Source organism: Aotus nancymaae, unplaced genomic scaffold (genome assembly GCF_030222135.1).
Source record: "Aotus nancymaae isolate 86718 unplaced genomic scaffold, 86718_ANA_hifiasm-v0.15.2.pri h1tg000010l, whole genome shotgun sequence".
NCBI classification, from domain to species: domain Eukaryota; kingdom Metazoa; phylum Chordata; class Mammalia; order Primates; family Aotidae; genus Aotus; species Aotus nancymaae.
The window spans coordinates 61,965,167-61,991,457 of NW_026988421.1; the positions used below are offsets into that span (position 1 = coordinate 61,965,167).

General features: G+C 41.1%; 1 protein-coding gene and 1 pseudogene across 2 annotated transcripts; one reads left to right on the forward strand and one right to left on the reverse strand.

Annotated features, from left to right (window-relative positions):
* Positions 1-609: 609 nt before the first annotated feature.
* Positions 610-24,789, reverse strand: SAR1A (secretion associated Ras related GTPase 1A). Of its 2 annotated transcripts, none has more exons than XM_012460322.3 (7): positions 24,737-24,789; positions 16,110-16,183; positions 15,873-15,992; positions 15,261-15,326; positions 12,091-12,194; positions 4,263-4,394; positions 610-3,004 (listed from the first exon to the last, which is right to left on the reverse strand). In XM_012460322.3, exons 2-7 carry the CDS (start codon positions 16,165-16,167, stop codon positions 2,888-2,890), a joined length of 597 nt encoding a protein of 198 aa, XP_012315745.1. In that variant the 5' UTR covers positions 16,168-16,183; positions 24,737-24,789; the 3' UTR covers positions 610-2,887. The 2 variants fall into 2 exon arrangements, with proteins under 2 accessions (XP_012315745.1, XP_012315744.1); XM_012460321.3 differs by having other exon boundaries at positions 24,674-24,777.
* Positions 17,723-18,255, forward strand: LOC105722656 (calmodulin-1-like; annotated as a pseudogene).
* Positions 24,790-26,291: the final 1,502 nt, after the last annotated feature.

Below are 26,291 nucleotides of genomic sequence, written 5' to 3' on the forward strand. Positions count from 1 at the left end.
TTTTTTTTTTTTTTTTGAGACAGAGTCTTGCTCTGTCACCCAGGCAGGAGTGCAGTGGCACAATCTCAGCTCACTCCAACCTCTACCTCCCAGGTTCAAACAATTCTCCCACCTCAGCCTCCCAAGTAGCTGGGACTAGAGGCATGTACTACCATGCCAGCTAATTTTTTGTTTTAGTAGAGATAGGGTTTTACCATGTTGCCCAGGCTGGTCTCAAACTCCTGAGCTCAGGCAACCCATTTACCTCAGCCAATTCTAATTTTGTGTAAAATGAGTGACACATAGCTAAACTAGAGCTAGTCCTTGCTAGCATGTTAATAAGAGATTTTGCTCAAACATCTGGCATCCCCATCCTGCTGCAGAGATGACCAACAACCCTGGGTCCACAGCATGTTCCAAATCTCTCAAATAGTACTAAATCTATTACCTCTAGTGCTCCAGCCTCTTTCCCCCTCCTGGTGGCAAAATTCAAATATCTCACATGCACCCGAAATGTCTCTTCCTCTATGTAGGGAACTTTCAGATCCCTCCCTAAACAAATGGCATTGTTCAAACTCAGAACTCAGAACAAACCAATGCAAAAAAAAAAAGAAGAAAGAAAACCATACATTTCTTTTAACTTTTTATTAAAATGCTTAGGATACAGATTGACTTTCTTTTGTAAATGACTGTTTTACTTTTCCTGAAATAGGACATATATGCACTCTGATAAAACAGAATGAGAAGTCGTAATTCATGGGAATTCCTGTACAAGGTGCTGATTCTGTGTCTGGAGTCGAGCTCCCCACAGCAGCTTCTTTCAGCTATCTTATTATTCGGAATAGTGTTCCGTGGGGCAAGAAATACACTGGTTCTGATTTTCAATCCCCTTTCTCCAGTGGAATAAACCACTTTCACAAAGAGCTGCCCTATGTATAACCCACAGATTTCTAGCTTGCAACAAAGTGACAAGGGACAAATAAGGGGAAAAAAAAACTAACACTGAAGGACTCATACTTCTCATGTCTCTGAATAGAGAAGTATGGGGAACCTTTAACCAAAGGAAATTAAAAATATGCAAGTAACTACCTATTTCATTCACTGTTAGCTAGATTTGTTCACTTAAGGCTTTAACCCCTTTCCAAACCAACAATTTTGTCTTAATCCAGCTATGCTTGCTAATAAATGAAATGCATGCGCTTCCCACACATATACTTCACTGAGCCTCTGCATTCGGTACCTGGCAGTGAAAAAGTATGCTTTCCCAACAAGTCAGTACTGGAGAATAAGAATGAGAACTCCCACTAAAGAACGATACCTCTCTCACCCCAGTAATGTTATCCAATTTTCTCTACCCTCACATTAGAATAAAGACAATCTCCCAACTTTTCATCTCTTACCTCCAATCTTTTCCTAAGAAATTGATCTTTTGATCTTTAACTACAAGGGTAGAATACAGGTTAAGATTATCAAAATCCAATTTCACATGTGGCACTAGGAAAATGGAATGCTATAAAATTAATCCTCATCACCCTAGTAGGGATGCTGGTGCTTTTATACTGAATGTTTACTGCCAATAAGTGATGCTGCCACCAAAGGAACAGCTCTACAGAAAGTTTTTGGGTAGTGTTTCCCCAGGCTTATTTCTGCAATGGAGAAAGACAATTTCATACAGAAAAGGAAAAGGAAAAAGAAAAGGAAAAGGAAAGGAAAGAAAGCAAGCCAAACAAACCTGGAAAAGCTGCAGAGGTTAACCTTTAAACACCAACAAAATAGGTATCTAAGGAGAAAAAATGTAAGAAAAAGAGCTCAGGAACAGCCAGAGACCAAATTCTGCAAATGGAAATTTTAAAGCCCATTGAATACATGTTTCCTGGATCCAAACAAGTGCTACAATACTTTTAAGTCCTCAACTCACAGAATTAAGAGCCCTTAAGCTGTTAACTTTGTCCTGTCTTCCTATTCAGAAAAATATCCTCCTAGAATCTGTGCAACTGACGCACCTGCAGTATGTGACATGAGAGATGTTCTCAACTTTTATGAGGTGAAAGTAACTTTTTATAACTGAAAATGAAAAACGAAGGTGCCACAGAGAAAAGTTAAATTTCACAAAAGTATAAAAGCAAAGAGTGGCTGAAATCTGTAACTTCATAAGAATAATAACAATAACCCCCTCTATAATTAACTCCTCCACAGTGAACAATCTGCTACACATTCCTTGATGAGGAATGACCCTAGCTTACCACAGTGGAAACCTGCCACAACTGCAAGGCCAGGGTTCTGCCCCTTTTCTAGTTTTCTGTGCACAAGGTAATGCCGCCTACTCCAAGGCAGTCAGAGAGATAGGTGAGCTCAGGGGAGCTTCTCTCACAAACCTGCTAACTCAGTAGGAGTAAGTTCACCCAAATAAGCTCTGGCCTCCAATGTGTATCTGTTCATAATTGTACGAAGTATCTAAATGTCATTAATTAGTTTAAAAAAAAAAAGAATAGAAAACTCTGGACCAAGTAAATTGTGAACTCAAAAAGTTAGGAGGGATACCAATTACATTAACAACACTTTCTTTAAAAAATAGAAGCACTTTCTTTTGAAATCAACCACAGTGGTGAGACGTGTTTTTCTTTTCAGGTGCCCCATGATGGCACACAGCTTTACCCGGCAAATCCTGCCAGCTTCCAAGTCCCGGGATACTGACCTGAACCAGCACGTGGGGCAGCATTACCTCCCAACAGTGTGGAGAAGAGCACATGTCACCACTGGGCAATGAGAGAGTTGACAGAGACTCTTGGCTTCTCAACGCCATACATGGTTGGAGAGCTTTCCTTGTTCTATTAGAAAAGTTCATGAGGAAGCTGTGAATAGGATCAGTCCAGAGAAGTAAAACTCTTTTATTTTCACTGTCCAAACATCAGTCAATATACTGGGAGAGCCAGCGGAAACCCTCGCCGTAGCCTTGCCTCTTGAGCACACTGCACATGAACACTTCCATGGGGCGAGCATTCAGCTCCTTCAGGGTCACATTCCCCTAAAGGAGGCAAAACGGAGAAAGGACTGTTAGCATCTCTGTAGTGGAAGAAATTGAAAGGATGATCTCTACAATCAGTTTATCCATTCCTTAAAAGCAAATATAAGTAGGTATTAATTACAGAAATGTGATCGAGGCCATATAGATGACTTCCCCAGGCTTCTTGTTTTCAGGATAGAATAAGCAGCACGGTTCTATTCCCAGCCTCTCTCTCTCTCTGAAGAGCATTTGCTTTGAACACCCAACATTCATCTGGAAAGTTATGGAAGCATACCAAGAAAAAAGCCACTGGGACTTACGGAACCAGCACGCTCTCTGATGCAGAAAAGGAAATAAGGATATTTCCTTTAGAAATAAGGATATTCTCAAAACAAAAGCATGCAGAAATAAACACTCATAACAGGTGGCACTGAGGAAATGAAGAATTCATGTATATTTAACACTCATGCAAAACAGGAGAAATTAAATGAAAGAAACGAAGTATTTCTATAAAGAAGCAGATAATCAAGAAGAGGTAAGACTAAGGAACCATGTAAAAAAGTCAGAAAGCTATCACAGATCACAGACAACAAAGATTTTTAAAAACTAAATATGCCAAAACCCCAAGCTAAAAAGAAAAGAAACATTCCCACTTAACCTTATCTGATCTAGGTTTTCTCTCTCTCAAGCCTGCTTTTCTACAGGAGTCCTCCTTCCAAATGAAGACAGTAAAATCTACTGACTTGGAAGACTCAAGTTCTTTTCCTGGTTTTATCACTGACTTGCTGTGTAGACCTGAACAAATCACTCTCTGTTTCTGCCTCTGCAAAGTGGGGCTAACAGTCCTACCTCTCTCAGCAAGAAGCACTGAGGATAATATCATCAAGTGCTTTGATTTCAATGCTTGGAAAGTGATTGAGATGATTATTCTTCTTCATAACCTGCAATCTCCCACCCAAAAAAAATTGTTTTCTGGCTAAGAAGGGCTATTTCAAAAGCAATTTCTCAGAATCAGATTTGAAAGATAATAATAAACTCTAAAAAGAGTAAGTTTGCCTTTTCTACCATTTCCTTCTTCCTCAAATACCCGATGAATGAATGCCATGTAAAATGTTAAAGAACACCCTCCTGCCTCTAGTGAGTTTAAAAAATACCCACAGTAAAACAAATTCTACGCCTCTTTAAACCTTTAAAAGAAAAGGGTAATCTAGGTAGCGAAACATCATGTTTTAAAAACTGTAAATGTCCTTTATATGTCACCTAAAGATTTTTCTCTTACCTTTCCTGTGGTCTGTCCATAAAGCCCAAATATTTCACGGAGTTTTTCTTCACTGATTGCATCTGTTCTGTCAATTTTGTTACCCAAGATAAGGATTGGCACATTGGATATTGTTTCATCAGTCATTAAAGCCTAAAAATTAAAAAAAAAAAAAACCAAAAAACTAAGGAATCTACAAAAGTCTACCAGATAAAGAAAACTCTGACTTCCACTAATCTTTTAAGGCATTAATGTAAAGTGAAAATCAGGTCACAACCCATGATATTAGGTAAAAATCCCCTAAGTGCCTCAAAACAGTTGCAACTTTAGCCTATTTATTTACAAGGCAGCAGAACTGCCCCACCCTTAACTTTTGAGTTAATCTCAAACTATCCTCAGCCACAAACTATCCTCAGGATGTCCCTCAGCACAGTCCTACAAGGATGAATGCTCTGGCTACAGAGCCTCAAAGATGACTACAGGAACTGCCCAAGTATTCACCAAGTCCCATATTCACCAAGTCCCAGTGTGTGCAAAGAACTTTCTCAGGCATTGAGAGGAATACAATAGGAAGGGTAACTACCTCAGGCACTGAGGACACAAAAGGAAGGGAAAGACACATTCCTGCCCTCAAAAAAATCCTTACTCTAGGTTCACATTTATGGCTTTTTTTTAAATCTCAGCTCACTGCAACCTCTGACTCCCAGGTTCAAGCAATTCTCCCACCTCAGCCTCCTGAGTAGCTTGGACTACAGACATGCGCCACCACTCTTGGCTAATTTTTGTATTTTTAGTAGAGACGGGATTTCACCACGTTGGCCAGGCTGGTCTCAAACTCCTGGCCTCAAGTGATCCACCAACCTCAGCCTCCCTAAGTGCTGGGATTACAGGCATAAGTCACTACCCCTAGCCACATTTATGTTAACAAAGCCAAGAACACAACATAGTGGGTAAGTATCACAATGAATGGGGACAGAATATTAACACTAAGACAAGTTCAGGGAAAAAAAATGGCAATTTTGGGCTTGAGCAGAGTCTCAGCAAAGATCTGCAACCTAAACAGGGATCTAAAGGAAGGACAGGGTTTGGATAGGTGTAAAGGAGAAGGAAGAACATAAACAACAGCTTTGTGGTAGGACAAGAATTCAGGAAGCCACACAGTACTGCATGGCTGGATTCTAGCATTTATATAGACATGTAGCAACAAAGTAAACAGATGGGAAGAGATGACTCACATTATGGTGCCAGTGTGAGAAGTGAGCTGCAATAAATCCTAAAGACCACAAATCCAGAAGTTAGTGAATAAAATCTTATTTTTCAGTATAATGAATTCACAAATAGTATCTATCTGTGGTGTTCATGTAAGAGGTGATGATGTAGCCTAAGGTAGAGCATTTAATGAATAGTGCGGGAGGCATTTTGAAGAAAGAATTGAAGAGACCAATGTCTAAATGATATTAAAAAAAAAAGACAAATGAGTCAAAAAAGGCACAGATCAGATTTCAAGCATGGGAATCGAGTTGTCACCAACAGGAAAGCTGAGGGGGAAAGCAGAGTTGAAGAGATAGAGAAGAATGTGCTTTGCCCATCTTGAATTCCAGGAAATGTTAGACAAAATAAGAGTAAGAATGTCCTTTATTCATTAAGCAATAACAAAGTACATCATGTATCTAATGCTTTGCTAGGTGCAGGGGTTTCACAAAGAAACAAGACACAGTCCCTATTACGTTAATTCATAGTCCAATGAGAGAAAACTGTAAGAAAATCAGTAAAGACAACAGATATTGGTAAGGTGGGAGTCTAACACAGTCTCAGAGGTCAGTGAAGGCTTACCACAAGCAGTCACATCTGAACTCTATCTCCTACAGGGTATTTTAAAATTTGCTGACAAAGTGAGGGTTGAGGAGAGATACAGGTGAAAAAGCCAGGCAGTAGCTAGTTGTGCATATTCAAGGACGGCTAAGTTGTTTTTTTGGAATGTAGTTCAAGGTAGGCAGTAAAAAGAAACAGAGGGAGCATCATGAATGATCTTACATGCTATGCAAAAGATTTGTAGATTTCATCCTGAAAAGAAGTATCAAAGGATATTAAGTAAGGCACTGACAAGTCTGAGAAAGTTCCTTCTAGCATTACAGTGCATATCAGGGTCATGGTGGGATCTATATTCAGATTTCTGGACTGCATGTCCAGGTAGGTGGTGGGTGGGTATAGAGAGCCAGAGTAGCCCACCCACTCTGGGGGGATCAGCAGCAAGGCTGTTCTGAACTTTGGGTGAACTTCAGAGAAGTGAAACCATAATAGGGGAATGTGTGTGTCTTGGAGAAGAGCAGTCGGACCTAGCAAAAGATAACCAGCTTTCACTGACCTTGCTGCAAGATAGTCGTTAGCTGAGGTATGTTAACACAAGTATGAGAATTATAACCACAGGCTGTTCTGGGTAACTGCACCCTCTGTCTGCTATGTGCTTTGTGAAATACAAAGTAAAGTACTACTCAGAGGCAGGACAGGGCCGAAGAGACTGACATCATCAGCTTTTTGGACCACCTGGCCCAGCTTTATATATGTCTGTCTGTATGTCTTTCTTATCACCTGCCGTTCCCTCTTAGGTCTTTGAACCCTTGTGCAGCGCGGGATGCAGTGCATGCCAGACATGGCGCCCGAACAGGGACCTGAGCACGGGAACCAAAAGAGAGTAAGGTGAGGGGACGCTCACCAGACCTGGGTATAAAGGGTGAGTGGATTAGATTTTTCACCAAGGGCTAAGCAGGCAATTCTTTGTCTAGTGATAGTTCGTTATATGTAAAAGTGCTGCTCGCCCTCCTTAGGGGCAGAAAATGTTGTGTACATAAAGAGCAGCTAGAAAATTTTCTAAAATTTGTGCAGCAGATTTGCCCGTGGTTTCCAGAACAGGACACGGTTAGTTTAGCTACTTGGATGAGAGTAGGACAGCAGTTACACAACAAACACACAGCTGAGGGACCTCAGATGATGCCGGTTTATACTTTTACTATTTGGTCTTTGATTAGGGATGCTTTAGACTGCCAACATGAGGCAGACAAGTTTAAAGAAAACACTTCTTCAGTAATTCTGTTTAAACTGTGATTTTCTTTATCGTGTTGGTGCAATATTTTATTATCACTTAACCTCAGGATATTCAGACCAACAGAATTGTATTACTGCTCTAAAACACTGAGGGGAGTTCAGGCTATCTCGGTATCTCTTAAAGGCCAGGAGACAAGTGAAAGTGCCAAGGCAGCTGAGTTTTCTGCCCCACATATGGACTTCCCTCCGCCACCCCAAGACTTACTTAAAACTGCCTCCTCTTTTGAAGAGGGTGATGGAGATGGCTCAGAAAAGCCCCTGCCCCCAGAGCATCAACAAAAATTAGAGGATGAAATAACTAGAGAGGAGCAAGACTGTTGGCCTCAAACATTTGCAGCTCTTAACTTTGCAGACCCAAAGTCCAGAGGGCTTGTACAAGGAAAACGCAAGGGACACAATATAACTCCTTTTAAGATCTGCCCCCTGCAGGCTGCTTTACGTGGGGCAATGACACAAGGAGAGGTGGTTGAGGGTTTCAAGTATGCCCTGTGCTAGTACCTCCAGATCCTGGACAGATGCTGAGACAGCACGATCCTTTGTCTTTTAAATTACTCAGAGATTTAAAACAACTTCAGCCTCTTATGGACCTACTTCCCTATTTGTGGTAACTCTCTTGGATGCCTTGGCCAATGACGCCTTGGCCCCTAAGGATTGGTATAACCTTGCAAAAGCATGCTTGGATCCAGGAGATTATCTAACATGGAAATCTGATTACTCTGATAGATGTAGCCAGCAGGTTGAGCGCAATACAGCTCATGGTGTAAATGTATCTATGGATGTGTTAGTGGGTAGTGAAAATTTTGAGCCCTTACAAAATCAGCTTGGCTATCCTTTAGAGGCTTATCGGCAAATAAATATTTGTGCTACACGGGTTTGGAGGGTTCTTCCAGCCAAAGGTAAAAAGTCCCAGGAACCTAGTAAAATTATCCAGGGACCAGAGGAACCATATGCAGACTTTATTGCCCGCCTGCTTCAGGCAGTAGAATGGCTATAGCTGACCCAGAAGCCGGCAATGTGTTAGCAAAGCAAATGGCTTTTTAAAATGCCAACAAAACATGCCAAGCCACTTTGAGACCTTACAAGGCTAAGCCTACTCTAAATGACTTCATTTGCCTTTGTGCAAAGGTTGGTCCGGCATATGTCCAAAAACTGACTTTAGCCTCTGCTCTTCAGGGTAAACTTCCAGGACAACGTCCTAAAAAGAAATCTAAAACTTGTTTCCAGTGTGGCAAAAAGGGACATTTCACCCGAGAATACAGGGCAGTGAGAGGGGACCACTGCCTTCTGGAACTGTGGGGATGCTTGTTGGGCATAATAGTCTTACTTCAAAAAAATTTTTTAGTACCTGGAATTATAAATACTGATTACACAGATGAAATTTTAGTCCAGACAAATGGAAATTATTACAAAATTTACAAGCCATTAATGCCACAATGCAGCGCATGAGTGCTCTGCAACCAGGTTTACCCACTCCAACTACTATTCCGTTAGATTATCATCTTTTGGTTCTGGATCTTAAAGATGCATTCCCTTGCATCCAGATGACCCGAAACGTTTTGCATTCTCGGTACCTTCCACAAATTTTCAAGTGCCTATTAAATGGTATTGTTGGCAAGTACTTCCTCAAGGAACAGCTAACAGCCCAACTTTATGTCAGTCCTTTGTGGCAGTTGCTTTAAAATCTACTAGACAAAAATACAAATCAGCATATATCATTCATTATACAGATGATATTCTTGTGGCACATTCATCTGAAGAAACTTTAGGGCAAATTTTTGGGGACTTAGAATTGGCCCTTAGTCTGGTCTGATGGTGACACCAAAAAAAGTACAAAAATTGGCTCCTTTTAAATATCTAGGAACAATCATTTCTGGTCGCACTATTCATCCTCAGAGGCTGCAAATTCACCGGGACTGTTTACATACTTTATATAATTTTCAAAAACTCCTTGGAGACATTTATTGGCTTCGCCCTATGCTAAAATTGACTACTGGCCAATTAACACCACTTTTTACTATTTTGCAGGGTGATCCTGACCCTACTTCCTCTAGAACTTTAACTGAACCAGCAAAACTTGCTCTTAAACAGTTAAAAGAAGCCATAGTTCAGGCTCAGTTAACTTGCATTAACCCACAGCTTCCCTTAGATCTAATTATCTTACAGACTGCTCGCTCATACACCCACTACAGTGCTGTGGCAGAAAGACTCCCTTATGGAGTGGTTACATTTGGCTAACACCTCACCTAAGTCTTTAACACCTTACTATTCAACAGTTGCTTCTCTAATAGCTAAGGGTAGAGAGCGATGCTATCAGATCTTTGGTCAAGACCCCAATATAGTCATTGTGCCATATAACAGCACTCAACAATCATGGCTGTGGCCATTTGCTCAGGACCGGGGACTAGCCTTTGCAGATTTTACAGGACAGATAGCATGTCATTGTCCTTCATTTAAATACTTTCATTTGCACAACAATATCCATTTATTTTTCCTAAAATTGTCCAAACTAAGCCAGTTCCTTTAGTTCAATTAGTGTTTCCTAATGATAGCCGTTTAGGACAAGTCAGGTATTTTATGACAGGCAGCTCTCAGGTGGAGGCCACCCCATTTACTTCTGCTCAGTATATGGTTCTCAGAGATCACTCACAAGCAGTTAATATCTACTCAGTCAGCAAGTACGTGGTGGGAGCCATTCAACATTTAGAAATGGCTCTCATTGCCTCTGCCTCAGAAGAGATTTTTCAAATATTTACGATTCTGCAGTGCATGCTCCACCAGCAAAAGTATCCTATATTTAATGGACATACCAGATCACATTCGAATTTCCCAGGTCCCCTGAAGAAAGATAATGCAGCTGTAGACAATCTTGTCTCCCCGCTGTCTAGTGGGTTCACCTGTTTCCCAGGCAAAGAAATCCCACGCAACATTTCATCAAAACACTAGTGCTCTGCACAGTTTTCACTTACCAGACAGCAGGCTAGACAGATTGCTAAAACTTACTCTGCCTGCCAAACTTTCCTCCCAGTTCAAAATGTAGCTATAAACCTCAGAGGTCTTAAGCCAAACACCTTGTAACAAATGGATGTAACTCATATACCCTCTTTTGGCCGTTTGCAATATTTACATGTGCTGGTGGATACTTATTCTGGTTTTATTTTCACCCAGCCGCTCTCAGGGAAAGCGGCCAAACATGTAATTTTTGCCTTGCTGCCTTCACTATCCTTGGTCTGCCTCATTGTCTTAAAACAAATAATGGTCCTGACTATACTTCTGTTATTTTTACTCAATTTTGTACAACTTTTGCTATTGTACATACTACAGACATTCCATATAATCCAACAGGTCAAACTACTGTTGAGCGTGCTCACTACACTCTCAAAACTCAAACTGAAAAACTAAAAGGAGATTATAGAGAAACTCCAGCTACCCGAGTTGCTCTTGCACTGCATACCCTTAATTTTTTAAACTGTGATGAATTTGGATATTCCCTCACAGATAGGCACTTTGCCACCCAGGAAATACCTAAGGCATGGGTCTTATGAAGGAATGGGAGTAGATGAGACCAGCCTGGGAGAAAGTAGACTCTGGAGAATACCAACATTTAAGGACTAACCAGAGGAACTAGTGCTTCTCAGAGAGACAGAAGCATCAGCCGGAAAGATAGGTCCAAAATCAAGTGTGAAGAGAGGAGTTTAAACAACGAGAATGGAGACCATGCATAGTGGCTCATGCCTGTAATCCCAGCACCTCATGAGGCTGAGTCAGTGGATCACCTGAAGCCAGGAGATTGAGACCAGTCTGGGTAACATAATGAGACATCCTGTCTCTACAAAAATATTTTTTTAAAAATTAGCTGGGTGTGGTGGTATATGCCTGTAGTCCTAGCTACTTGGGAGGCTGAGGCAGGAAGATCACTTGAGCCCAGAAGTCTGAGGTTACAGTGAGTTGTGATCGCACCATTGGACTCCAGTCTGGGAAACAGAGCAAGATCCTGTCTATTTAAAAAAAAAAAAAAAAAAAAAAAGCAAGGTAAAGATTGCCTGGCAGGCAATTCTACATGAGGCTAGAGCTACAGATCTGGGAAACATACTTAGAAATAAATTCAAGACAGGTTCAAGTTGCCCGGAACAAGAATGCAAGAAGTTATAAATCAAAGAGAAAGAAGAGATACAGGGTAGAGAGCAGGGATAACAAAGCCAATAGTATAGAAACCATCAAAATGCAACGTTGACAAAAGAAAAAACATGAAAGTGAGTCCTTGATAGTATCAAAGGATGCATGCAACCAAAATTGAAGACTGAGAACAAACCAGGAAGGTCTGGCAAGTCATTCAGAGGGAGCATGGGTAGGCACAAACTGAAAATGCAGATTCAAGAATGTAAAGAATTCTACTATCTCTTTTAGGCTTTCACTACGTCAACACTAATTATAAAGAATTACTGTTTGTGACTCATGAAATGGAACACTACTAATTATGCTGGGACAACAGGCATAAATGAGGAGTATCCTGAGCAAACTGAGCCATACAGTCACTGTATGATAGAAACAACAGTTAATTTATTCAAGTTTGAGCTGAGTTTTCTCAGGACATGGACAAGCAATGCCTTAGATTTAAAATATTTTCCTCCTGCAACTAGGTCTTTTTGCCAAATGTTAACTGGAATGACTAATCATTAGCACTACTAAGCTATATTCCTTAAAAAAAAAAAAAAGAGAGGCCAAAAAAGGACAAAATACATAAACATACATTAAGCTCAACTTTGGATTCCATGAGGCGAGAATGATCTGCACAGTCCACCAGAAAGACAATCCCATTAATTGCTGGGAGATAGTTTTTCCAAACCCGACGTGCTAAAAGACAAAGTTTGTAGCTGCATCAGTAAAAAATATACATTGTGAAAATGAATAACCTAATGGTCTATAAAATGGACAAATCTTGGTCAGGTTTCAGTAAGATTAGACATTTTTATGGGTTTCTCCAAGTACTCGCCAAAATGCAAACTGATGGTTCATGGTTTTTATAAATTTGAAAATCAGAGTTTCTGCCTTTCTTGAAAAACTGCAACATCTGGCAATCCCATGCCTACGTATCCACATGCTGGATCTAAGCAGTGACTGCCACCTTCAGATTATGTCTGAATACTTTTGTTTGACAAAATTTCCCTGCTGTCTTACAGCCAGCCAATTTTACTTACTTAAATGACTTGCCTTGTCCCTGGAGCCAAGTTTAGTTTGCAACCTCTGAGTTAAAACATCAGGATACAAATTACTTGTTCATGTAACTTTAGTCCCAGTTAGTTTCTAACCAACTTGTATGTAGGTATCTTGACACACTCCTCTGCTCAGCCCTTGGGGGACTGGGTCTGACCAGTGGTTCAAGGCCCCAGGCCAGTTATCTCAGCCTACCATATTTAACGCAGCATGCCTTAGAAATAGTACTTTTTTCTGCTTGTGACATGAAACAATAAAGGCTGGGAAGCAGTGATTTAATTGTACTATCATTTCTAAGCCATTCATTTCTAGCCCTTGCAATGTAATGAATAAAGAAGCATCTCTACATCAGTTACCTTTAAAGAGTGGAGCTAGGAAAAAGAGGCTGAAGGAAACTTCCATTTTACTTTCCATAGTTCTATACTGATTTTGTTACATCAAACCTGCTCTGCTTTTATAAGTTAAATTTTTTTTTAAGTTATACAAAAAAGAAAAAAAAAAGGAAACCTCCAGATACACAGTATTTTAGTAACTTCTATAAAATGGTGGCTAGGTTATTATATAAAAGTGTTTTTGTTAAGTAGATTTTCCTCAGTCAAATAAAAAAAAACTAAATATATCAACACATTTCCCTTCTTACTTTTAACAAACCTGAAACCTAAATTTATCACACCAAATAATCTACAATTCCCAGTTCAGGTATGTAAAACCATCTGGTGTCTGTTCCTTCTGCGTTCTCCAGATGGTCTAGGCTCAGTCTTATCTTGCTCTGAATTTAAATTTGTAAGCAGTTACAAATCCTTTTGTGGAAGAAGCAGAAAGACTCTCCATTCACCCATTCTTACCCAAATGAAAAAAATACAAGCTCCTTACAGAAAAAAGGAAACAAAATCATTTATACTCCCTCCATCAAAACACACCCCTTGTCAATATTTTGATATTTTCTTCCAATCTTTTTTTCTTTTGACATGGAGTTTCGCTCTTGTTGCCCAGGCTGGAGTGCAATGGCATGATCTCAGCTCACCGCAACCTCTGCCTCCAGGGTTCAAGTGATTCTCCTGCCTCAGCCTCCCGAGTAGCTGGGATTACAGGCATGCGCCACCACGCCTGGCTAATTTTGTATTTTTAGTAGAGAGAGGGTTTCTCGATCTTGGTCAGGCTGGTCTTGAACTCCCAACCTCAGGTGATCTGCCTGCCTTGGCCTCTCAAAGTGCTGGGATTACAGGTGTAATCCACTGCGCCTGGCCCCAATCTTTTTTCTTTACTGGCATTTTATGTAATTATGATCATAATATACATGATTTTTCAGGGCATAAATATTAATTAAAATGTAATTATATGTTAATGAAATCACTGACTATAAAATTATTAGACTTAACAACTAGAAATGACCCATGTTGTATTTTACTGTACATTTTTTTAAAACTGTATTAGGTTGGGCACAGTGGCTCATATCCATAATCCCAGTAATTTAGGAGGCTGAGGCAGGTGAATCGCTTGAGCTCAGGAGTTCAAAACCAGCCTGGGCAACATGGCAGAAACCCCATCTCTACAGAAAATACAAAAATTAGCTGGGCATAGTAGAGCGCACCTGTGGTCCCAGCTACTCAGGAGGCTGAGGTGGGAGGACTGCTTTGAGCCCAGGAGGTAGAGGTTGCAGTACGCCAAGATTATGCCACTGTACTCCAGCCTGGGCAACAGAGCAAGACCCCATCTCAAAAAAAAGAAAAAAAACTGTATTAGCTCAATCTAATGTTTCAAAACGAGATTTCTCCACTCAATTTAATAACGAGTGAGTAAATCTGACAGCGTCTCAATAGTTTCTTTTCTCTACCTTCCCAGAATATTTATTCTTGCATCTTAAATGTTTTACTCCTATATCTAGGGTCTTGTCAGATGTGAACTGAATGCCCATCAGATAAAGATGGCCACTCTGTATGTGTCTAAAACACCTGATAGGAATCTGAAAACCAAACAGATACAGCCTGAATAAGGCAAAAAGCACTTCTGAGGAAAGCAAAAAGGTAGAAGGAAATGTTCCACCAACTGTCCCAAAGGGGTAGAGTATACAAAATATCAACTTACATCAGAGTAATCACACAGTCCCTTTTGCAACTTTTAACAAGTCTGAAATTACAAATATTTAAGCTAATTTCCTACAAACTTTCACTTCATTGAATAAAGGATGCAAAAATGACTTGATATCTAAATATAATATATGACACTATATACCTGGTCAAGACGAAAATAAAAAAGATTTTCAAGACAACTGACCAAAAAAACCAGGAAATACAGAGTGGATAAAAATAAAATGTCCTGGATTTGATAACTATTATGATTATATACAAGGAAATATCTTTGTTCTCAGAAAACACCACTAAAGTATTAAAGAGTAAAGGGGCATGACATGGTCACAAACAGTTCATAAAAAAATAAGCATTAATATGTATTATATAGAGGTGACTAACAAATTTGGACAAAAGGTATAGGTGAAGTGACTTCTGTGTATTTTTTATACAATTTTTGACAAGTTTGAAATTATTTAAAAATAAATGAATAAAACAACTTCACTGAAGTAATAAGATCCTAATTCTAAAACGTAAGTAATTTAAAAGGTAAAAATGACATACTGCTTTTAAAAGGAGCTGAGGGGCACAAAAAGAATCATTAAATAGATACCATCCTTTCCGCTGAGTCATTGCTTACCTTGCTCGTGCCCACCAAGATCAAAAGTTGTAAAGGTCATTCCAGCAATTGTTAGCTCTTCTGATGCTGAAAAATTGTTCAAAAAGAAGAAATAAACCTGTCAATCCAACAAGGCCCAACTACTAGTACTATAAGCCAATACCAATGCTTTCGCCTTGTAAAGAAAAAGATACAAGAAGTTAGGTGTGGTGGCACCCGCCTGTAGGTACAGCTACTCGGGAGGCAGAGGCAGGAGGATAACCTGAGCCCAGTTTTGAGACCAGCCCAGGCAACGCCCCATCCCCAACAAAGAAAAGAAATACAAGGGTGAAAATGTTCTTAAACTATTCTAAAAGCCAAAGGTTTCTTTTTATCCAAGCTGTTTTCTGCTTCTTAGAAGCAGATATAGGAGATTTGCCCCTTTACAGGACCAGTGGCAACAGACAGTGACAAAGTTCCAGAGGTTTAGATCTATAAATACATAACCTGAGTGTGTCTGACAGGGAACTTTTTCATTTGAGCTGGCTTTTGGGACTTAAGTTAATAAAAGAACTCCATCAACTAGGGATTTATCCTCTAAGCCTAGCACTGACCTTCAAAAATCAAAAGGTCACCTGATATTTTCAAACCTACTCGGATGTAGTGTTGGAACATGTTGGCCCAATCTGTCATCTTTGAGCATGTGAAGTAGAGTGGTTTTGCCTGCATTGTCCAAACCCAAGAATACAAGTTTTCCAGATTTCTTGTAGAGTCCTAAAGAGAAAAAAAATTGTTAGCACATTTGCTCTCTACATACCAAAGCCTACTTGTATTTAAGTTATTGAAGGACATGCACAAACTTTGAAACCTATTTCAAGGAAATGACTTTACCTAGGAACTGGAGCACACTGCTGAAGCCATTGTAGATCCATTCAAAGATGAAAGACATTATTAATGCTTACTACCTGTATAAAATATGAAAGTACCAAACATTAGCTTTCTGAATGACAGTACGGTTGTGGAGAGGTTAATTCTTGTTCACTAGCCCTGATGCACATTTACGGTCCCATGTTTCAGGCATATGAAAGCAAGCCGGGCACAGTGGCTCACACTGGGAATCCCAGCACTTTGGGAGGCCAAGGCAGGAGGATCACCTGAGCCCAGGAGTTCAAGATTGGCCTGGGCACAAAAGCAAGACTCGATCTCTACAAATAACTAAAAAATTAGCTGAGCATAGTGACCCACACCAACAGCCCCAGCTACTCAGGAGGATGACACAGAAGGATTACTTGAACCCAGGGGTTTGAGGCAGCAGTGAGGTATGATGGTGCCAATGTACTCGCTTGGACAACAGAGGGAGACCCTATCTCAAAATAAAAAAAGAAAGAAACAAGAAAGCAAAGAGAAACTAATATTCTTCTTATCTTTCTTGAGACAGATTTTGCACCTGAAGGAAAGTCTCTAGAATCCTCACATGTGCAAAAATGACTGGTTTCCAAATAGTTTTTGATCTATGATACTCAGAGAACTAGGAGTTAAAAATATACAGGCATAACTCATTTAGTTATGCTTTGTGAATACTGAGGTATTTTGGTTTTTTTACAAACTGAAGGTTTGAGGCAACCCTGAGTTGAGTAAGTGTATCAGTACCATTTTCTAACAGCATGTGTTCCTTTTGTCTCTGTGTCACATGTTGGTAATTCTCACACAATATTTCAAACTTTTTCATTATTCTTATTTCTGTCATGGTGATCTATGATCAGTGACCTTTGGTATTACTATTATAATTGCTTTGTTGTGCCACAAACTACAACCACGGAAGACAGCAAACTTAATGGCTCCCCCTACGATCCTGCCCCCATCCCAGGCCTCCCTATTCTCCATGTGAAAGTAACAGGTCTCTTCCTTGAAATCAAAAGTTAGAAATGATTAAACTTAGTGAGGAAGACATATCAAAACCTGAGATAAGCCAGAAGCTAGGCCTCTTGCACCCAACAGTTACCCAAGTTGTAAATGCAAAGGAAAAGTTCTTGAAGAAAATTAAAAGTGCTACTCCAATGAACCCATGAACATCAAGAAAATGAAACAGCTTTACTGCTGATAAAAATGAAATAAAATAAAAAATAAAAACGCAAGGTAAAAAAGCAAGTGCTGATGTAGCAGGTGCAGCAAGATAGTGATGAAGGTGGGTGGGTACACTAAACAACACATTTTCAATGTAGGCATATGAGCCTTCTATTAGAAAAGCCATCTAGGGCTTTCATAGCTAGAGGGGAGATGTCAATGCTTAGCAGAGATGTCAATGCTTGGCTTAAAAGCTTCAAGCGATAAGCTGACTCTCTTGTTAGGGGCTAATGCAAGGTGACTTTAAGTTGAAGCCAATGTTCATTTATATTCTGAAAATCCTAAGGCCCTTAAAATTACACTAAATCAGTCCAAGTGGAGCGAGTAAGTGAGCAGAGTGGTTGTGTGGCTGCATCTTGGAAACCAGCAGCACTTGCAGCATGGCTGACCAGCTGACTAAAAAGCAGGTTGCAGAATTAAAAGAAGTTTTTTCATTATTTGACAAAGATGGTGATGGAACTACAACAACAATGAATTGGGAACTGTAATGAGGTATCAGGCAGACTCACACAGAAGCAAAGTTACAGCACATGATTAATGAAGTAGATGCTGATGGGAATGGCACAACTGACTTCCCTGAATTTCTAACAATGAAGGAAGAAAAATGAAAGACACAGTGAAGAAAAAAATCAGAGAAGCATTCTATGTGTTTGATAAGGATGGCAATGGCTATATTCGTGCTGCAGAACTTAGCAATGTGATGACAAACCTTAAGAGTGAAGTTACCGATGAAGAAGTTGATGAAATGATCAGGGAAGCAGATATTGATGGTGATGGTCAAGTAAACTATAGAGTTTGTACAAATGATGACAGCAAAGTGAACATCTTGTACAGAATATGTTAAATTTCTTGTACAAAATTGTTTATTTGCATTTTGTAACTTATCTATAAAAGGTTTCTCCCTACTGTAAAAAAAAAAAAAAAAAAATGCATGCATAGTAATTAGAACTTCATTCCTCCATGTTTTCTTCCCTTGTCCTACTGTCACTGCCCTGAAACCTTATTTTAGAAAACTGATGAAGTAACATGTTGTATGTGGCTTACTCTAGATATATCTAAGCCCTTCTGCACATCTAAACTTAGATGGAGTTGGTCAAATAAGGGAACATCTGGGTTACACCTTTTTTTAAAGTAGTTTTCTTTTCTTTTTTTTCTTTTTTGAGACAGTCTCTCTTTGTCACCAGGCACCAGGCTGGAGGGCAGTGGCTCGATCTCGGCTCACTGCAACCTCCACCTCCCGGGTTCAAGCAATTCTCCTGCCTCAGCCTCCCGAGTAGCTAGGACTACAGACATGTGCCACCATGCCCAGCTAATTTTTATATTTTAGTAGAGACGGGGTTTCACTATGTTGACCAGGATGGTCTCGATCTCTTGACCTTGTGATCCGCCCGCCTCGGCCTCCCAGAGTGCTGGGATTACAGGGGTGACCCGCCACGCCCGGCAAGGTAGTTTTCTTTAGGAATTGTCAGCATGTTGTTGAAGTGTGGAGTTGTAACTCTGCATGGACTATGGACAGTCAACAATATGTACTTAAAAATTTCACTACTGGCTCACGCCTGTAATCCCAGCACCATGGAAGGCCGAGGTGGGTGGATCACCAGAGGTCAGGAGTTTGAGACCAGCCTGATCAACATGGAGAAACCCCGTCTCTACTAAAAATACAAAATTAGCTGGGCGTGGTGGTGTGCACCTGTAATCCCAGCTACTTGGGAGGCTGAGGCAGGAGAATCGCTTGAACCCAGGAGGCAGAGGTTGCAGTGAGCTGATATTGCGCCATTGCACTCCAGCCTGGGCAACAAGAGTGAATCTCCGTCTCAAAAAAAAATTGCACTACTGCAGAACAGGTGCAAATCCATTCCAAGTTGTATATTTGTTTTCCAATAAAAAATATGATAAAAGAATTATATTAAATCTACTCTGCCTACCACACATCTGTTTACAGCATGGTTTACTAAATATTTTAAGCCCACTGTGAAGACCTACTGCTCAGAAAAAAAGATTTCTTTCAAGATTTTACTGTTCATTGACAACACACCTGCTCACCCATGCGCTTTGATGGAGATGCACAAACAGGTTAATGTTTTTTCTTTGGCTGGTGGGGTTTTTTTGAGATGGAGTCTCACTCTGTCGCCAGTCTGGCAGGCTGGAGTGCTGTGGTGCAATCTCGGCTCACTACAACCTCCGCCTCCCGGGTTCAAGCAATTCTTCTGCCTCAGTCTCCTAAGTAGCTGGGATTACAGGCGCACAACGCCTGGCTAATTTTTGTATTTTTAGTAGACAGGGTTTCACCATATTGGTCAGGTTGGTCAGGCTGGTCTCCAACTCCTGACCTCATGGTCCATCCGCCTTGGCCTCCCAAAGTGCTGGGATTACAGGCATGAGCCACCACGCCTGGCTGAGGTTAATGTTGTTTTAATGTCTACTAACAACATCCATTCTGCATCCCATGGATCAAGGAGTATTTTCAACTTGCTAGTCTTTCATTTAAGTAATATATTTCACAAAACTATCAATGCCATAGACTGATTTCTCTACTGGATCTAGGCAAAGTAAACAGAAAACCTTCTGGAAAAGAGTCATCACTCTAGGTACCATTAGGAACAGTATGATTCATGGGAAGAGGTCAAAATATCAATATTAACAGGAGTTTGGAAGACAGTGATTCCAACCCTCTTGGATGAATCTGAGGAGTTCAAGACTTCGGAGGAGGAAGTAACTGTAGATATGGTAGAAACATCAAGAGAACTGGAATTAGAAGTAGAGCCCGAAGATGTGACAATTGCTGTAATTTCATGATCAAACTTTTATGGATGAGGAGATGCTTCTTACGGATGAGCAAAAAAAGTGTTGTTGTTGTTTTTTTTGAGATGAAATCTAATCCTGGTGAAGATGCTATGAACACTGTTGAAATGACATCAATGATTCAGAAAACTACAAAAACTTACTTAAGTTTATATAAACTTACTTGAGCAGCAGCAGGGTTTGAGAGGACTGATTCTAATTTTGAAAGAAATTCTGCTATGAGTAAAATGCTATTGAACAGCACTGCATGCTACAGAGAAATCTTATCTTTAAAACAAGTATCAGCTGATGCAACAAACTTCACTGTTGTCTTATTTTAAGAAATTGCCACAGCCACCCTACCCTTTAGCAATCACCAACCTGATCAGTCAACAGCCATCAATCGTGGATCAACACGGAGGCAAGATCCTCCACCAGCAAAAAGATTATGACTCAGAAGGCTCAGATGCTTGTTAGTACTTTTTAGCCACAAGATACGTATTTTCTAAGACATAATGCTACTGTACACTTAACAGACTATAATATAGTATAAACATAACTTTTATGTGTACTGGGAAACCAAAATATTCATGTTACTTGCTTTATTGTACTTGTTTTATTTCAGTAGTTTGGAACCGAACTCACAATATATCCGAGGTATGCCTATACTTTTTTTTTTTTACTGCATGACTCACTCCTCCAGGCAGCGGTTCATTCACATTCCCTAGACACACCACTGTGTCTTCCAGTGGGGAACACCTCTAGGAAATCAGTCTCATCAATAATGTGAATCAGTCTCATCAATAAGCTGAATCAAAATGCCACTTAGATGTACTAAGCAGAAAATAAGAATGAAAAGCATATTGATTTGAATTAAAAGCATATTAATCTATCCTGTAAACAGCTCTAAAAAACAGAAGTCACCCAAAATTCTACTGGCTGGCACCACTTGCCCTGCTCCATTTGCCAATGCTATCTCAAACAATATTTAACCATTTTTGCAGATACAGGTCTCAACTTATAAAAAGAAATGACATCACTATTTTAGAGAACAATTAAGGGATAAGAAGAGAATCTTTTCATGTGTGAATAATCATACCCTAACTCATTTTACAAATAGATTTCCTTAAAATAAGAATACTTATTCAGGCTGGGCACCTGTGACTCACAACTGTAATCCCAGCATTTTGGGAGGCTGGGGTGGGGGATCCCTCCCTGACCTCAGAAGTTCAAGACCAGTGTAGGTAACATAGAGAGACCCCATCGCTGCAAAAAAAATTTTTTTTCAATTAGCCAGGCATGGTGGTGTGTGCTTGTAGTTTCAGTTACTTGGGAGGCTGAGACAAGAGGATTGCTTGAGCCCAGGAATTCGAGGCTGCCGTGAACTATGATTGTGTCACTGCATCCCAGCTTGCGTGGCAGAGCAAGACCCTGTCTCAAAAACAAAAAACAAACAAAAAAAAGAATACTTGTTCAGGATATAGCAATAAGTTCCCAAGCAAGTAAATAGCTTAACCAGTACTGATATATTAAAAATATTTTTTCTATTGTATCCCATAGTTATCAAAAGCTACTAAAAGGTCTACATATATTGGTAATAAGCAAAAGGACCTCTGAGTGAAACTGAGAGAACAGGATCTAGACACATTGGTGGGTCTCAAGGTTTCTCAGCATTGCCTGGTCATGCTAAATTTTTGCCTAAGCATCTCAGATATGGTGCAGAAAAATGGAAGGTCCCCACTTTTACTCCTCTCCATCAGCAGGAGCATCTGAACACAGGGCTTTATACTAGATATGACCAACTGCAATCAAATCCTTGAACAGTAATCATTAAAAGGGTTACCCACAAAAAATCCCATTACATTCATTCAAAGAATGCCAGATGAAGAATATATTGAACAGCTGGGCGTGGTGACACGCACCTGTAATCCCAGCTACACAGGAGGCTGAGGTAGGAGAATTGCTTGAACCCAGGAGGTGGAGGTTGCAGTGAGCTGAGATCACACCATGGATACTCCAGCCTGGGTGACGGAGCAAGACTCCATCTCAAAAAAAAAGAGAGTAAATTGAAAAGTAAAGATGGTACGTTTTTCATCCAATTACTGGATTTTTTTTATCAGGCCCATGGCCTAATTTATAAATTTTAGGGCCTAATTAATGTTTAGTTTTCATGGTTCTTACCAATGAGAGCCAAATAGAGTTTGGCAGTTTGGGTGGAGGCACATACTAAGCTTTTATGAAAAAATACTAATGAGGTGATTTTTTTTTTTTTTTTTGGCCTTTTCGGTAACATTTAAATGTATTTCAGCTGCAAGACAGACCACATTTAGCACATTATCTAATAGTGTTGTCTGGAAATTTAGTCTGCACTTTAAGGAGTCCAATGACTTAAATATACTTAATAAAGCTCCTGTGCTTAAATTTCCATTTGCTGTAAATAAGTAAAAGAACAAAGTGCCTTTCCTCTGCAACTCTCTCAAACCAGACATCCTCCTATACTTTTCCCAATCTACTGCTTGGAGAAGCGCAGTTCATCTTTAGAGCACACCCCTCATTAAGGTCATGGCCACTCAGATCATTTTGGAGGGAATTAAAGCAGCCAAGTAGCTAAGTCCTGGCTGCTGCTGATTTGTGTGTTCCAAAGGAAATGGCTTCAAAGCAGGATTGTCAAGGGAAAATAAAATGGAAAATTAAAGTAGTTCAATTGCCATGAAAATTATTTGAATTGTGGCATTTTCTCCTTTTCACCTTTGCAGAATTCATCTAGTTGAAAATACTTCTAAAGTGATGTAAACATTTTTTAAAAGTCTGTAAAGTGTTGACTGCAAACCAGTGTAGTACAAATGTATATAGAAGCGTTGGATTATAAAGGAGTGATCAGAGGGGAGGTCAACTGAAGAAACTCTTCAGGTGAGTTAAAAATAGTAATTACTAGACCCAAAGAGTTGGGTTGTACTGCTACCCAAAGTTAAGAAAATGCCCCCCACCCCTCTTTTTTTGAGACAGACCAAGACTCTGTCTCTCCCAGACTGAAGTGCAGTGTTGCCATCATGGCTCACACTGCAGCCTCAACCTCCCAGGCTCAAGAGATCCTCTCATCTCAGCCTCCTCAATAGGTGAAAATGGCCTTGGTGGCTCCTCTCTCCTTAAGATCTCAGGATTTGCATCAACTCATCAGTAGTTTTACAGTGTGTACAGTACTTGTACATCTGATTTCATCCTCACACCAACACTATCAGGCAGGGATCACTGGCCTCATTTAACAAGATGAAGATTAGGATACTCCTAGTTTTGCTGAGTCGTTTAAGACTGCCCAACTGAAAAAGTAATAGTGCCAGGGCTTACACCCTCATCTCTATCTAACACCAAAGCCTACGATTTTCCTGTTAACAGTACATAAAATTCAAACCCAAATCACAAAATTGCTGGAAAAAGAAAAATCCTAAAACTTCTTTAACCCACCAGCTACACGGGATGATCTTCTGAAGTTCTCTTCCTTATAACTCATCACATCTTTTGAATGGTGTTTTCTAACTAGCATTCTATTTATTTTCTATTCTTGGTCCATTCTACCACCTTATGGGAAGTTAGAGTAATCTAAAATTTAAGGTAGTTCTCTAAACTATCAACAAAATACTGCTAATGTACCCAAAATCAAAACTTGGAAATTCCAGGGCTAAATGATTCAAACAAATGTTAACAGAAAAAGAAAGTGCACCAATCTGATCATTAGCCAATTTAAAAATTTACACATTCCTTCTTATACATACTCAGGGCAACTTTAAGACGCCATTCCAGGCAGATTTTGGGTAGTAAGTGGCCAGCTTTTAGCTAACTCTGGTTAGCGGCGGGGTAAATGTCAAAGGTCAGCCCCATGGCAAATCTCCCTAAGCCCCTGTCGCAACTGAAGCAGATGGAATCAGGATAAAGATGCTCCTGAACCACTGGCTAGAATCGTGAAGAAAACGCTAATCTATGTCAAATGCACAGGAGGACATTTTTCCATGCAGAGACCAGACAGGAGCAAAGGGGAAGGTGGAATGAGAAAATACAGGGTTCGACCCAAGCCATCGGACGACAACCGAGTGCTGACTTGAGGGAAAGCCCTGGACTAAGAGCCTGTAGACCAGGTTCAAGCGCTCACACTAACTGGGGAGGCTTGGCCAGCCTCAGACCCCGAGTCTATAAAACAGGGATAATCATCAAGGGTTCCCACCCGCCTCACCCAGGGCTGTGAGGCTCTTCCGAGACAGAGAACATGGAGCCGTTTCGTAAACCGGAGCGCACGGTACAGACAAGAAACTGTTATCCGGATCAGCAGCTGCAAGACCCCCGAGCGGGACCCCAGGTCAAAGACGACAGCAAGGGACGGAGCAGATCCGGCCGAGTCGGCCCGTCCCCGCCCAGAATCAGCCAGCGGCCCCACAGAACCGCCTGCGTGTCACTTCCCCCCCCAATCCCGCCAGGACCGGCCTCCGCCCCGACCTCCCCGCCTTCCGCCCTAGCCTCTCGGGCCCCAACTCCCCTCCCCAACGCGCCCCCCGACTCACGGCCTGAGGGGCTCCTTCGGCAAAACGGCTAGTGGCTCAAGCCCTCCCTCAGAGAACACTAACCAGCAGCACTCGGGTCCGCCAGCTACTCGCCGGATGTACGTCACACCCCTCCCCGGGACTTCCGGGCGCGTACTTGGCCCCGCCCCCTCGTAGAGTCACGCTTCTCTGCCCCGGTGCCACCACACCAGCGACTCGGGCCGCAGAATGGCCGGCGTAAGGCATGACGGATCGCGCTCTGGGTCGGGCACTGCCTTGGCCCCGCCTGCCTCCGTCCGACGGACTGACCGTGCGAGACGTGGCAGCGCCGGGCCCCCTGGGCCGGGGCTGGGTCCTGGCGTCCCTGAACGGCCTGGGACCCTTGAAATCGCAGTTTCCCTTCCCAGACGCACCGGGAAAGTCGGAAGTGGGAACCGACGATGACATAGGTTCTGGGAAAGATGAGTTGACTTTGGGGCCTTGCACTTGAGGTGGATCCCTCCAAGCTCTTTTCTTTTACTTTCTTTTCTTTTCGTTCTTTTGTTTGTTTGTTTGAGACGAGTCTCATTTTGTCGCCCAGGCTGGAGTGCAGTGGCGCGATCTTGGCTCACTGCAACCTCCACTTCCCGGATTCAAGCGATTCTCCTGCCTCAGACTCCCCAGTACCTGGGATTACAGGCATCTGCCACCACGCTCCGCTAATTTTTTGTAATTTTAGTAGCGACAGGGTTTCACCACGCTGGCCAGGCTGGTCGAACTAGGCTCCTGACCTCCCACCTCGGCCTCCCAAAGTGCTGGGATTACAGGCGTGAGCCACCACGCCAAGCTGCTTTGTCTTAAGTCCACTTCCCTTGCCCTGGGGTGGCCTATGTTTTAGAAAAACAGCTATTTATTGCGCACTTATGTTCCAGGCAGATTACTGGGTACTGGCACACTTCGTCTGATTTCACCCTCATTACAGTCCTGTGAAGCAGATGCAAATTATATCTATCCTTGACAAATGAGAAAGCAATGTTCAGAATAGCCTACCAGGCCCAAGTTCACACAGCTAAGTGGCAAAGCAACGTGTTCGCCCCCAGTCTATTTCGCATGCATTTTCTCATTTAATTCTGAGGACACTCCTACAAGACTGGTATTATTACTCCCATCTTACAAATAAAACAGTCTAATAGAAAGGTGAATGACGACTGTGGATTCATGAACATCTCAGTTCTCCTTAAGTAAAATTTAACATAATCCCAATAAAAGTACTAATAGGATTGATAGATCTTGTGTGGTTTAGTTTTTTGGTTTTAATTACCCTATTGGTTCCTAAAATTCCTATAGAAAACTAAACAAGACTAGTCCAGAAACAGGCTCTCAAAATGAAGAACAAGGAGGTGGGAACTAACCCTGTTAGATATTAAAACTTTATAGAACCTCAGTAATTAAAACAGGTGCGTGCACACACAGACACACACACACAAAACACAATGGAACAGAGCAAAGCACAGAAATAGACTAAAATACATGCAGAAATTAAAGTAGCACCTGGCACTCCAGCAATACTCAGGAAGCTGAGTGGGCAAGCTCACTGGGGATCTTGGATGTTGAATTTGAATCCTGTCCAGTCACAGAAAGGGGTCAGGCCATTTCTGAG

Coding starts and splice junctions, on each gene's coding strand:
- SAR1A (XM_012460322.3), bottom strand. CDS start 16,167: ATGTCTTTCATCTTTGAATGGATCTACAATGGCTTCAGCAGTGTGCTC. Junction 15,993..16,109: donor CAGTGTGCTCCAGTTCCTAG/GTAAAGTCATTT, acceptor TTTTCTCTTTAG/GACTCTACAAGAAATCTGGA. Junction 12,195..15,260: donor TCTTGGTGGGCACGAGCAAG/GTAAGCAATGAC, acceptor TTTGTCTTTTAG/CACGTCGGGTTTGGAAAAAC.